The 14,511-nt window shown below is 36.6% G+C and overlaps 1 protein-coding gene across 1 annotated transcript in view; it reads right to left on the reverse strand.

Annotated features, from left to right (window-relative positions):
- FER (fer (fps/fes related) tyrosine kinase) overlaps positions 1–14,511 on the reverse strand; it is a 173,492-nt gene that overhangs the window by 2,352 nt on the left and 156,629 nt on the right. The window contains exons 17-18 of the mRNA XM_009328711.1: positions 5,630–5,784; positions 2,017–2,139 (exon numbers count right to left, since the gene is read on the reverse strand). Of these exons, the coding sequence (XP_009326986.1) occupies positions 2,017–2,139; positions 5,630–5,784 (278 nt within the window). The remainder of the gene's footprint in view (positions 1–2,016; positions 2,140–5,629; positions 5,785–14,511) is intronic.

A 14,511-nucleotide genomic window follows, 5' to 3' on the forward strand; every position in this document is an offset into this window, starting at 1 on the left:
CCAGTGCTGGGCTCCCCAGTACAAGAGAGACATGGACACACTGGAGAGAGTCCTGCGAAGGGCAACCAAGATGATGAAGGGACTGGAGCCGCTCTCACATGAGGACAGGCTGAGAGAGCTGTGAATGTTCAGCCCGGAGAAGAGAAGGCTCAGGGGGATCTCATCAATGTCTATAAATACCTGAAGGGAGGGTGCAAAGAAGAGGGAGCCAGGCTCTTTTCAGTGGTGCCCAGTGACAGGGCCAGAGGCAATGGGCACAAACTGTGAGGGTGACCGAGCACTGGCACAGGTTGCCCAGAGAGGTGATGCAGTCTCCATCCTTGGAGATATGCAAAAGCCGTCTGGACATGGTCCTGGGCAGCCGGCTCTCAGTGGCCCTGCTTGAGCAGGGGGATTGGACCAGATGACCTCCAGAGGTTCCCGCAGACCTCAGCCATTCTGTGACTCTGTGATTCTATGAACTGTTTACCACATGTAGCTCTCTGAGCAAACGACAGGCAATGAAGTGAGTTGGCACATAGGACTCTACAGGTAAATGCAGCTCTGTGACTCCAGACTTACTGCACAGGTCTCTATATCTCTTTCTAAAGCTGAGTATAAATAACACTGGCCTCATACAACAGGTAAATCTGAGAAATATTTTTCCTTTGTTATATTGCATGCATCTGCTCTAGGTGCTGGATTAATGCATGTAACTTCAAAGGAGAATGGCTGGGCTCTGGGACACTTCCAGACAAGATAATATGAAAATAACTAAAAATACTTTCCTTCACCAAGTTTCCCCTAGAAACTAGTTCTTCAAAACAGTGACAGCAGCAACTACTTTTTGTCCTTAAAGTGAAGTGATTCTACATAGTTATTTAGAATTGAAATTATCCTGGTTTAAAGCAAGCATTCAAGTGACTAAATTCACTGAAGGCCCTTACTGATTGAGTAATTGAGACAGATAAGATCAGGAAGATAATCTGGAGAGTCTTAGCTGACTATCCTAACAGAAGAGCTATTATATGCTGAAAACCAAGAAAACAGGCTGATAAAAGAAATGAAAATTCCATTTAAAAAAATGAAAAAGAATTGCTGATGGGCCACAGGACTATGTTCCCCACAGTATAAATAGCTGAAAAAGCATAAACATACTTCTCAATCTTTGAATTTTATCAATTTCAAGGGATTATTATTCTCAGTGAATTAAAAGAGAATCTCAGTGCTTAGGTAGTAAGACATTTTTACAAACACTCCTCTGCTCTGGAAAACATTGGATTTTTTGATTTGGCCTTTTAAGGAGAAACTTTGACAGTCTTCTACAGTGCTTATAACAAACACTGGCAATCTGTACAAATCAGCAAACAAGCCGTGGGTTTTTTTTAAATCATTTAGCATTTTAGCTTAGAACCTGTTTATGGATTACGCAGTAGTACTATGTAGAGGAGGAACAGTTCTGAAACGCCCCTAAAGATTATGAAAATAAATCAAAATCCTGAAATCGTGCTCACAGTTATTAGCTACTTTAAATAAAAGCCTTTTGATTATTTTGTAAAGAGAAATGTGGCTTTCAACGCTCAACTAGCTTACCATTTTCCACCATAGTTACTAAATTTTTGTCTGAAATGTTTTAATAGAGAAGATGGAATGATACAGATTTTTTGTTCTGGCAGTTTAGAATGTGTATACCTGCATTAGCATAATCTTAAATAATTCATTCTGGTCAAGCCTCTGCTTTGCACAGCAGTAAATCCCTCCTCTCCATCTCACCCTTTAGTTCTGCAACAACGAACGTCAGCATGCTATATAAGTCTTCCATCCTTTAAGTCACTGGTCAGTATATTCCTTTTTTCAAGAAGCCTATGTATCACAGTACTCCCTCCAGAAAGCTAGATTCAGCAATTGAAAAATATCATAATATTTTTGCTAAAGTTGCTGGATAACTCGTATGTTATTTCTTTGCTATTTTATACTGTATGTTCTACATCCTTATGGATCTATACAGCAGTTCTTCCACTCCCTATGAATAACTACCTTTCTCGACTTGTTCTCGTGCTTGTTGGTTGGTCATTCCAGGGTACGGACATACTCCTAAACTGAAGGTCTCCCACAAAAGGATTCCAAAGCTCCATACATCACTCTCAGATGTGTATCTCCCTAAGAAAAGGAGAGAAAACCCTCAGCTTAACGTACAGAGAAATTAATGTTTCAGAGAAATATGGCCCCAAATTTTCTGTAAAGGTAAAGTGTTACACTGGCAAGCTTTAGGCAGAACAAAGCTGTAGCTACTAGTAATACATTCTGCAGATATCAGTCTCCTGTACTTCAAACGATAAACAAATTATTTTAAGGTCAATACCTAGGAATAATATAAGCTAACAAAGTTCTACAATTTGACAGACCTTACCATGTCAGTTATTTTTCATGCAAGTTAAGAACTTCTTTGCTTCTTAATGTACAAAAATATTTTTTTCTTTTAATATAAAAGGACAGAAAAATGTCAGTTTTTTTCCCTCCCTTGTTTATAATCACTTTCAATTCAAAAGATACTTTAAAAAAAATTACCTTTCCCAGTTCCCTAATATAGCATGGCAATGAGTATTCTGAGAGGAGCTACCATCAACATAGTTTGTAAGTATGAAGAGGGCCTAGTTTTCATGCTTTGAGAAACTGTTCTCTGAAAACGAAAGTATAGTTGCTTCAACTTGTTTAATTTGGACCCTGAAGAACTAATGCACCCAATCAGTTAAAGAAAAAAATCTGGCCTGCTGGTTCCATTATGATCAACTATGCTTCAGAGATAGCAAAATAGACAATTGATAGATAATTGAATTTCAAACCTCTTTGTGTAATGAAAGCTATATATTATGGGAGAAGGAGAGATCTTGGAGCAGATATTTCTATTGTCCCTGATGGATTCACATTAAGAAGGATGGATCGACATCAGAAAGTTAAGGCTCCTAGCCCTTTGCAGCAGGACCTGTGAAAATGTTACCTTAAAAATCCATTTTCAACATTACTTTCAACATTTTTCATGACTGTTTTTCTTTGTTCCATACTATTACATTGTATATATGTGTCGTTATTCTTTAAAATATACACAAGCTTGTGAATGTATTGTTTGTTCATCTCTAATCATTAAAAACTAAGCCACTTCTGGCTAGAAAAAAGGAAAATACATGTAAATTATAGTGCCAGTTGGTGATATGACAACTGTTCTGACGTCAGAAAGTTCAGTTTACTGTTAAACTAAGTATCACTTCCAGCTGCACTATATTAGCTTGTGTGCCTCATAGATGGCAATTATGGACATTCACTGTGCTCTTTGTAGTAAGATTAGTTTTCTTGTCTATGTATCAACTCTCTTCAGAGTTTGGCATCCAGTAATTTAACACTTTTCATTGAAATCATTCAGTAGATACAAGATAGGTGATTAGTTTTTTTAAAGAAACTACAAGGTCTGCACAATTAATTATCTTTTCCACTATGACATTATCTGGGCAAAAAAAAGCTTGTTCATTCACAAAAAAACCCCTCCACACAGTAATTTATTAACATGACAAACAACTCAAAATGTTGTACTGGAAAAACACACATATTAAATGTGTATTTTAATTTTGAGATAACAGGAAGCAAAAATACCCTACACTTGGCCTAAATATGTAATTTTATTAGGCGCTTTTCAAACATTTTTTTCCACTTGCTGTAAGTGATGGAAATCATATCACTCCAAGCAAAAATAACGGTATGGAATGGCACCAAAGGTTCAATCTCTCACAAGCACCAATAGATTCAGGATTTTGCTTATGACTTCAGACACAACTCCCTAACCACTCTATTTGCCCTACTCTGGTTTCTAGACTTCACAACTTGTGTTTTTTTAATTTAAAATCTTTTTGTGACTACTATTAATTTGTCATATATACAGTGACTCCAGAAGCGACTAAAAAAACTAACTTTTACATAGTTTCTTAAGCACTGTAATTGTAATTCACGTAATGGCCAAATGACCCTATCCCTCATTTTCTTCCAACCCTTAAATCTTGCCATTAAGAACCGACATGGACAGTGGTTGCCAACTAGTTTTATAATATTGCAGATTTAGTTCTATTTCACTCTGATATCCTTAAATACCTTCAGCCTTACCTACACAAATTAATGCAATACTTATGATCATATTATTAGGATGGTAAATGGTAAAACACAAACCAATTATTTTTACTCACATCTTTCAAGGGAGTGGAAAAAATGATCCTTCAAAACCACACAGAAATCTTCTGTGACATTTTGAAAGTTGAATATTAGACTGCTGAACACATTAACAAATATTTGAGAGAGCTTATTTTCCAAACACTACAGAAAATCACTTAAAGCTGCTTGAGTATGTATGCATTTTAGGAAACACAAAATAAGTAGATGTTAGTCAACTATCCTCTCCTCTCCTGTACTATGCAGAAAAAAGACTCAAAAGTGCAAAGTGAAGTTGTTGTCACAAGAACCTGTTTCCTGCTTAATGTAGTCCACTGGACTGCATGAGGTTATGAAGGATAGGTTTCCATTATATATCAAATAAACTCTATGCATTTCTGAAATAACAAAAATAAAAATTCAAAACACCTTTTATAGTGGAACAAACACCCAAAATAGAAAAGTGTGCTCCCCAGTGAATGCTAGCAACACTAACACCTCTTCGAATAATTGATAATACAGGATCAACTAATGTAACTGTATTTATTATTAGCTTTCCAAAGGGAAGATCTGCTTTATTGTGTTATGGCATTAACTCCTGCAAAAGTTCTAGTGAGAAGATGCTATCAATCCTAAGTCACAAACTTATGACTTCCAATGCATTAAAAAAAAGCTTTAAGAGATGGCAGAAATATTTATATATACTTCAGATGAAGAATTTAAAACAGTTTTTTTCTAAGTACTCAACTAAAGAACTGGTTGAGAGAACTACACCCAAAGCATGGCATTGTTCATTTAATATGCTGCTTCTTCACAGCCCACTTTACTTAGAAGAACTTATTTTTGTAGTTTCATATAAGCTAAAAGCAGCTTCTGTTTCTGTTCTGGAACTATTACCCACGAAGTATGGACCACTTCCCTCAATCAGAAATAGTGGATTTTTTTCCCAAGATAACAGCCTAGCAATATATAAAAATGCAGGTAAAGAAAAACTGCAGTTAAAAAAAATATAAATCAAGTGACTGTACTTTTTTCCAATGCAATGATTTATCTAACAGAGTGTTCTAGCGTGTTAACACTTTCTACCATTTTCAAAGAAGTGCTAGAACAATCACTGCCATAAATATGCAGAACTTGCATTCATTTTGCTAATGATTATGACTTAGATGACTGACTAGGTAGTCTACTAGAATGAGGTCAGCAACATAACCAAAGCATTATTATATTGCTCCATAGTAGCAATTTGATGTTGCTGCATTATTCTTTTTGAAGGCAAAGCAGTATTTTATACGTAACTTAAATAAGACTGAAATATTAAAATTATTTTAAACATCGTTGATTTGAACGGGGCAACAGGAATATGTATATATACTCAAATATTGCCCACGGAGTAGTCATGGTGTGCTCCTTATGCTACTTTTGATTCCCATCCCCCAAGAAGATACAGGTATGTCCTTACCATAATTGAGAGCTTCTGGAGCAGTCCACTTGATAGGAATCTGCTTTAGGCCTGACGATGAGTACACGCCATCATCCTCTTGCCGGGACATTCCAAAATCGCTTATTTTCAAAATGTTGCTTTCACCTACCAAGCAGTTCCTTGCAGCCAGGTCTCTAAGTTAGAACAAGAAATAAACCCCACTATTTTTACACATTTGAAAGTACTTGAAGCCATTTAAAACGGCTGAGTCCCTCAGCCAAGATGGTGGCGCCCCTCAGAAAACATACTTAAGAAAGGGTAAAAAACACTGCACAGCAGTTGTGGAAAAGAGGATTGAGGGAGGAAAAAAAAAAGTGTGAGAAATAATCCTGTGAACACCAAGACTGGTGAAGAAATGGGGGGAGAGGCTGCTGGAGATGCTGGAGGTGCTCCAGGCGCCAGAGCAGAGACTCCCCTGCAGCCCTTGGAAGGACCCACGCTGGAGCAGTTTGTGAAAGACTGTATCCCCTGGGAAGGACCCATGCTGGAGCAGGGGAACAGTGTGAGGAGGAAGCAGCAACAGAGACGAGCTGTTATGGGACTGACTGCAACCCCCATTCCCCATCCCGCTGCACCCCTCGGGGGGGAGGACGTGGAGGAGTCGGGAATGAAGGAATGAAGGTGAGCCTCGGAGGAAGAGAGGGGTGGGGGAAAGGTATTTCAGTTTTCGTCTTTATTTCTCACCATCCAACTCTATTTTAACTGGCCATAAATTAAATTAATGTGACCCAAGTTGAGCCCGTTTTGCTGTGACAGTAATTGGTGAGTGATCTCCCTGTCTTTATCTTGACCCACAAGCTTTTCTGTCTTATTTTCTCCCCCATCCTCTTGAGGAGGAGGAGTGAGAGAGCATCTGGGTGGGCGTCTGGCAGCCAACCAAAGTCAACCCACCACAAGTGCCCTCTGAGGTCACAGAAATAAACCCGCAGATTCACAAATCAGATTTTATGCAAAATGAATTTGAAGAAGCACCCTGAAACATGTTCCCACAATTATGAAAGACAGTGAGAAACCAGAGAACTAGCTCCATCTTCTTTCTGCCCATCTTATCTTAGCATTAGAGTTTCCATCAAAAATAAAAAGCTACTCAGTATTACAGGAAAAGGAATTTTGGCTCAGTGATGGATGAGAAGCTCAGAAAATCAATAGCATTCCTTTCCCTCCCTCCATCTCAAACGTGTTTTTTTTAGATTAGGAAACAGCCTGTAGTAATACTTGGTAGAAGACATACTGTGGCTTCTCTGCAGCATACATTTGGAATAATAATACAAGCTAGTAACGTATTATTAACATACATATTACATTTCATTGTTTCACAATGTATTAAAATACTACATAATACAATATATATGATTATTCCCATCTTAATGTAATAAAACACAAGAAATTTTTGAAGGGAGAAAAATGTTAAGCAACAGAATTAAATCTATAACATTAGGAACATCACGAGCAAAGTATTTTTAAACTAAATTTACAACATTTGTTTTCACCTTAAATAGCTAATGTGCTCACAAATGGCTTGTCTTACGTGAATATTCCAGAATAACTACATTAGCACTTAATGCACATTCACTGGTTTTGAAGAATGATTTTGGCGCATGCAAACTAGATTTCTCTTGGAAGAAACTAACCTAGAACTTTGCCCACAGTGTGCACCAAATTTGTTTCTACAGCTAACACAGAAAGAAAGGCCTGAATGAATGACAAACAGCTGCAAACGCTATGCATGGTGGGGACATTCATGACAAAGGGCTGAACTACATTTAGTCTAAAGTAAAAGTCTTGAGCCATATATAAAGACGTTAAAGCTCGTATATCTACAACTACTTTGATCAACTGATTCGTATCAATACTGCACTACATTATTTGATATGCAGACAGAGCCTGTGTTTGAGTGTAAATACTATAACTTGATTTAAGAATTTTAACATATTTGACTCACACAACTTTTCTGCCACTAAGAACATTTATGGCTCTTGAGCTTGATGCTACAGTGAATAAATGCAGTAATTTTTGCCGTTAGAAAAGATGGACCACTTAAAAACAAGTCTGATGTCACAGTCCCCAGCTGAAGATATGCACAAATATATAAAACAGCTCAATATACACTATGTTACATAGTTTGATGTTAGCATGTGGTATTGTTTGGTGAAAGTAAGAGAGCTGCAAAACAAAATCAAATTGTTATTGCTTATACTCAAGTCTGTAAAAAGTAACACTGTGAAACTTCAAGAATTTATGTCTTAGGTTCCAATCATACTTTAGTCATTAGGTTTTTTAATTGTTTTACTCAATATAGTCTAGGTTTTGTGACAGATGCACATAAGGAGTGGAAAAAATAATGAGGTCATATCTCAGAGAAAATCTACAGCATTAATTAAAATCATGGACATCTTCCTACCTGAGTCTGACCTAGCATTTAAACATGTTCTGAATCAGATTAAGAAAAAGCTATATACTGAGCTCTCTTAGGTTTATTCCTCATACCTAAGTCTGATTATTAGGGAAAATATATCATAAATAGTACATAGTACAATGCTTGTAAACAAAGATTACACTCAGTTCACATAAGTTTTCTCTGTTTTGTATGTGACAGTTTTCTTTTTCTTTCAGAGTCATCTAGAGGAAGTGTTTTTCATCATTACTGAAAATTTACAAAAAAACTTCCATGAAAATCAAACTAGTATTTCAGAAATTTCGTAAAGATTGTGATACTATGTTCAGGATATATGTAAATTAACACTGGATCTTCTGAGAGACCACGGACACACAAAGCCTTTGCTTCATGAAGCAGTGGTTTTCAAGCTGTCTATTAGCTGGCAGTGGGTCGCAGAATGATACTATTCAAGCTGCCATGCAGCACATAAGTGCCAAGGGAGGAATCATGGGCCAGTGGTTAGCTAATGGCCCACGACTTGTGCAGGTGGACAGAACTGTCAAGTCCACCATCAGTCTTTCCAGGCAAATTGCTTCTTTCTTTTTGTCTCAGTTTGTATTGAATAGAGAAGCACTTTCATTGCCGTCTTCCACAGAATCAATAAAATTTTATGAAATAGTGAGTGCCAAGCTATTAACAGTAAGATAGAAAAGGATGCATTATGATAAAACTTAACTTACTAATAAAGCTACAAATAGCAAAGTAAATGTAATAGTGATGGTTATGAGTCTCACAGTATTAATACCTTTTTCTGCTTTTAGCTAAAACTCTCAAATTTTTGAAGCTATAATACTATGTATTACTTTTAATACAACATTTGTGTTAATAAAGCCTTTTGAGCACCTAATATGTTTACTTCTGACTTAAGCAAATTTGCCTTTTTCCTTTCTCATGTGTAAGGTAGGCTCTTTCTCTCACTTATTTAGAAAATACTTTAGATGTGAACTTTTTTTCCCCTTTTTACTTCACTTTAGACATAGTCTTTTTAAAGGACTTTTGTAATCCCCCTCTGTAATGCCTGCATTTAGTTTTCTTTTCACAGTTCTTGTGAGGAGTTGGTTTTTGGAGTACATAGAAACCAACAATGTTTAGCAGATCCAGTGGTATTTAAAATCATGCTAAATCCCACCAAAAGTTCTGTTACTTTGCACTTTTAATAACTTGCCATTCAGTGGGGTGAAACAGTATGAGTACAATTTCATTCTTAGTGCTCCACCATCAGCCACTTCATATTCTGTAGTTACATCCACTGTAGGTATATTTTTCAGGTTCTTTTTTTCCCTGTTCTCTTACTTGTAATTTCTTCACAATGTCTATTTGACTAACATTTACTATTTCATTCCTCAGGCTTATAAATGTCCTGAAAGTTAGAGTATCTTTTTAGCATTTCTACTGTCATTTTACATCTGTTTCATATCCTCAGTGACTTGTTGCTGAATTTTCCAGATTTCCTTATATGTATTTGCATGCTTAAAAGCATTTTTAAAACATTGTTACACTGAAGGTTATAGCTACATCAAGCTTTTTTTTTTTCATTTATTCTGAGGGTTTGGTTAAGATTGTTCAGTATTTTTCAAACAATTTCTTCACTGTTTTTCCTCATGTCTGACAGCCTCTTTTAAAAGGATGTTCATATTTTTCAGTCTAGATACAAGATAAAATTACCAAAAATGCATTTTGGTCACTGTGATTTATTACAGAATTTATAGCCAGAATCTGAAAAAAAAAGTATTACTTTTTTTTTAAATATGAATGACTTTAAATGAATAACTAACAGCTTTAATTTTCTTCCAGTTTCCAGGATTCTAATTAATTTCAATTTGCTACAGAAAAAAGGAAAGAGCTCTAGTATAATAGTGTTAAGGGACTTATAAAAAACACTTGAGATCTTAACCTTCCCTATGAAATGCACACAGCGGGGTTTCATTCAAGTATGTATGATAGATGACATGAGTGAGGGAAAACAAGAAAATGTAAATACATAGGGCCGATGACCGAAAACAACTATGAGGAGTCAATATTACAGATAACTTCAGTGTTAAATATTTGTAGTAAATCATGACACTTTCTAGACAGCCTTTTAAAAAAAACAAAAAAAACAAAAAAAACCAAATCAACTATGCTCTACTTGTCTTCTTTTCCCTAAAATACCAAGTATGTTCTATCTGTTTTCTCTTCCTTCTCCTTAATGTTTCCCAAAGCCAACGTCCTGAACAAGTACAGATATAATTGCATGGAATTAGGTGTCTCTCTCTGCTTGGGGCATTGTTTTTTTTTTCTCATACAGCATTTGCTACTTGCTGCAAATTCCATAAAATCAGTATTTATCTTTAACATAGAAAACAAGAAAATAATCTTTATTTCACATTGTGAAAGCTGTACAAATTGGGAACAAATTACACTGAGCTGCTACAGAACAAGTTCATTAGTAAAAGAAAAGCTAACTCACACTATTTAATACCAAGATTATGTAAGTTCCTAGTGCCATTAGAAACAAAGCGCCTTCCCCCAACTACTAAGGAATAAAAATTAATACGTAACTTGGAAATTTCAATTTTAAGCACTGCTGTGCAGTCCCTATAAACAAAAACAGGACATTGACTAGGAATCACTAATATGGGTTGAATATGCTGAAACTGCAAGAGATAGCTCATAAGACTTTTACTAAAAATCCAATAGCCAGTTAGAGGAAGTAGAGGCAATTTCTCTGAGCTGGCAGTTGTAACCAACTGGATTCATGTCTGTCAGCAAAGACATAAACCTCATAAACTTTTCTCTAAGGACACTCTTATACCCTCTCCCCGCTTCCTTCCACCTCCCCAAAAGAACTACACAGCAAGTAATACCTAGTGTTTCAATGGAATTCCATCAATTAAAGCAAATCAAAACAAGAGTAAACTTCTCATTATTAAACCAGCAGGACAGACTGCCTCACTGAACTAATTAGCCATTTTATATCCCCTCCCTGGATCATGCAGTTAAAACACTCTTAGGTGATAAAAGCAAGTAATTAGTTAGTGAACAGGACCAGTTTATCTCCTCTGCACATTTAATTCAATGAAAATAGTCTATTACCTGATCAAAAAAAAAGGGGTGGCAAGTCTACAAGTGAAACTGTTGGGTTTTTGTGGACTATAAGACACTACTTCTCTTTCAAACACCTGAGGTAATTTCCAGTGGTGTCTAAATCAAAACACACCTATTTCAGAACTTTCTTGATATGCATATGCTGCTACTTTTGCTGTATGTGGAGAACATAGCAAATGGTATGTGCCTACTAACAGACTGGGAGAATATTAGAGGGTCAGAAACACACCCTTCCATGCATTCTGTGTTGCCTTCCCCCTTTACACTTTGTTTTACTTACTTCTTCATGTTATTTTAGCTATCACATTATAAATACTAATGGAGCAATATTAACTATAATGCTAATAATTTCTCTCAGTTCCTCATATAATGCAAGTCTGTCTTCATTTTCACAGATGAACAGTGTTAGGAAACCAGAGAAAGTCCAAGTTAGATGCAGTAGTGATTTCTCAATAATGTCAGGTGTTCTGCTTGCTATCCGTAGTTTTGGTTATTGCTCAGTTCTTCTCAGCTATAAAATGAGTAAATTCTCCCACCTCACAACATTAGTGACATTCAATTACTCCCTCTAAAGCACTTTGCAATTTTCAGATGAAGGACTTAAAAATTTTGCAAAAAGAACTCAAAAGAAAAAAAGTAACAAAACAAACCCCAAATAACTGTATTCAGTAGCTGAACACAAGCAGAAAAACTATCCTGTATCTAAAAATGCATTTTTTCCACAGAACTTTTATTTCCTCCACCTGTAAGAGTAAAATGTATCCTACATGCCAGAAATAGTCTGCATTGCACTGCCCACTCATTGTCACGATAGTAAGAGCTATCATACAAAATGCTTTATAGCAACTTGGTGAAGATATTCCTGTGAACTAGGGTTAGTAAGATCACATTAATCGAAAGGCAAACTTCCAGTAATAAAGGCCAAAGAAAACAGAACGAAATATAAAAGCCCAATAAAGCATAAGCATCTAAATCACTTTAATACACTATAACATGGTGTAACTAAAAATTGGTTGGTAAGTCGGTAAACAAGGAATCTATTCATACGTGTCAGATTTCTCCAAAATAACAAAACTATATTCAAATACAAAATATGCTCCTTAAAAACTGTGAAGAGTTGGTAAGTGTTTTTGAAAATGCTGTAAGGGTAAACACACTGTTGAGGATCACAGTGTTTCTAATTCAAAATTCCAAACATTTATGCGTTATTATTGTCATCCCCACCCTCAAAAAATGTACTTGGTAACTGTTATGTTCCTGATATTGTCTCAGTGCTTTGCTCAATGTATCATAGATTGTGGCATGGGTCACAGTAGTAGATGACAGAACGCTACAGCATCCTATTCAGAACTGCAGGTTCTGCAGGTTCTGTAGGATGCATTTGGTTCACGAGGACAAAGCATATTGCCTCATCTGTTGAGGATTGCCCAGCTCAATAAGGAAACCACTGCTTGTAGTGAACTTAACCCTCAGTCCCACCCCACAAACCTTCATGTTATTCACATTCCTACGGCTACCTTTTCTGAACAAGTAACAGCTGTCCTGGACTGTAGAAACATAGCAAGAAGAAACTTCTTAATGAACTGTTAATGACTAATATATTCATATTTTCTGCACCATAGTTTGTTACTGCAAATGCCTTCACATACTTAAGATATAAAGTCAGATAAAAAGTTTACTTATTGTACAGTCATTTCTGATGAACAAGTATAGTATGAGAATCAGCGGATTATATTAATTTTTATAGTCTGCAAAATGGTCAGTTACTAATGAACAAACACACAATTACAGTACAGTATACTTTGAGGTAGGTACAAATATTGGGCATACTAAGTTAGACACATTATTCAATTATTTTTGTAGAGGAGTAGCAGTACTGACTTTAGGACTTCGAACAGAATACTTTCCCCAATATGTTTATGTTTCAGCGTCAAACTTTCTGTTTTACTTCTTGACCATGACAGAGATCACTCATACCTCCAAAGGCATTAAGTGTCCCTTTGGAGGTGCAAAAGTGAAGCACAAATGCTACATAATATTATCACTTCTCACAGCTGTAGTTCTGGTCTCCTAATACTTGGTGTTTGATATAAAGAAGTCTAGTTCTTAGAGTTGAGTAACTGCGTTAAGTATGAATCTCAATTTTCATTTCAAATTTCAAAAAGAAACCATTTAAGATGGATGACTGTGAAGAAGAGACTGGAAATGAGTTTGGAGATAAAAGAGGAATAAGAAGAAACCCAAGCTTCCTGTTTTCTGAATGTTTTGCATTTTTAAGTGATGCAGTATTTTTAAAAAAAACAAGATTGGTAATCCTACATGGAAGAGAGTTGAGCTCATCGAGACTCCTCCTCTGAAGAACGACAAGGTCACTCCTGCAACTTGGAGCCTTCTCACCTGCCTGCTCTGGGTATATTTTTACTAGGGAGAAACTCAGGTTGGTGTCACACATTATATGGCACTTGTCACCTACAGAGGTAATAATGGAGGAAAATTATGCAATTGTAAACTTTGTTTGCAGCCCAGAGATGGCTCAAGGGACTATAAAGATCTACTGACACATTATAAAATTTTTATCTTCTTTGAGTTTTATTCAGGTAGGTTACTATGTGTCCTCCATTTTCCTAGTAGGACAAGGTTTCTGTACTAGCAATTTTAAAGGAGATAAAGATGGGCATTGTAGACAATGAGCAGTTCCTGAAGAGAATCAAAGCAGTAGACTATGAAGACGGAAATGAAGCAATAAATCAATACATCATCTATTCCTCCCACCTTTTTCCTATTTCTGAGGTTTTCTTTACAATGCCTGCTTCTGGGACAGAAACATTCCTATCAGCACCATCTAAATGTTTTTCATCTGCATTTTCTCAACTTTTTTAGAAATTAACAGTTATTGTCTGTAATTATTATATTTCCATAACCTTCCCTGGCACTGAGGTCAGGCTGACAGGCCTGTAGTTCCCCGGATCCTCCTTCTGGCCCTTCTTGTAAATGGGTGTCATGTTTGCTAACCTCCAGTCAACTGGGACCTCCCCAGTTAGCCAGAACTGCTGATAAATGATTGAAAGAGGCTTGGTGAGCACTTCCACCAGCTTCTGCAGTACCCTTGGGTGGATCCCATCCAGCCCCATAGACTTGTGTGTGTCTAAGTGGTATAGCAGGTCGCTAACCATTTCCCCTTGAATTATGGGGGCTTCATTCTGCTCCCCATCTCTGTCTTCCAGCTCAGGGGGCTGGGTACCCGAAGAATAACTGGTCTTACTATTAAAGACTGAGGCAAAGAAGGCATTAAGTACCTCAGCCTTTTCCTCATCCTTTGTCACTATGTTTCCCCCCC

The sequence above is a fragment of the Pygoscelis adeliae genome, unplaced genomic scaffold (genome assembly GCF_000699105.1).
Source record: "Pygoscelis adeliae isolate BGI_AS28 unplaced genomic scaffold, ASM69910v1 Scaffold16, whole genome shotgun sequence".
Taxonomy (NCBI): Eukaryota; Metazoa; Chordata; class Aves; order Sphenisciformes; family Spheniscidae; genus Pygoscelis; species Pygoscelis adeliae.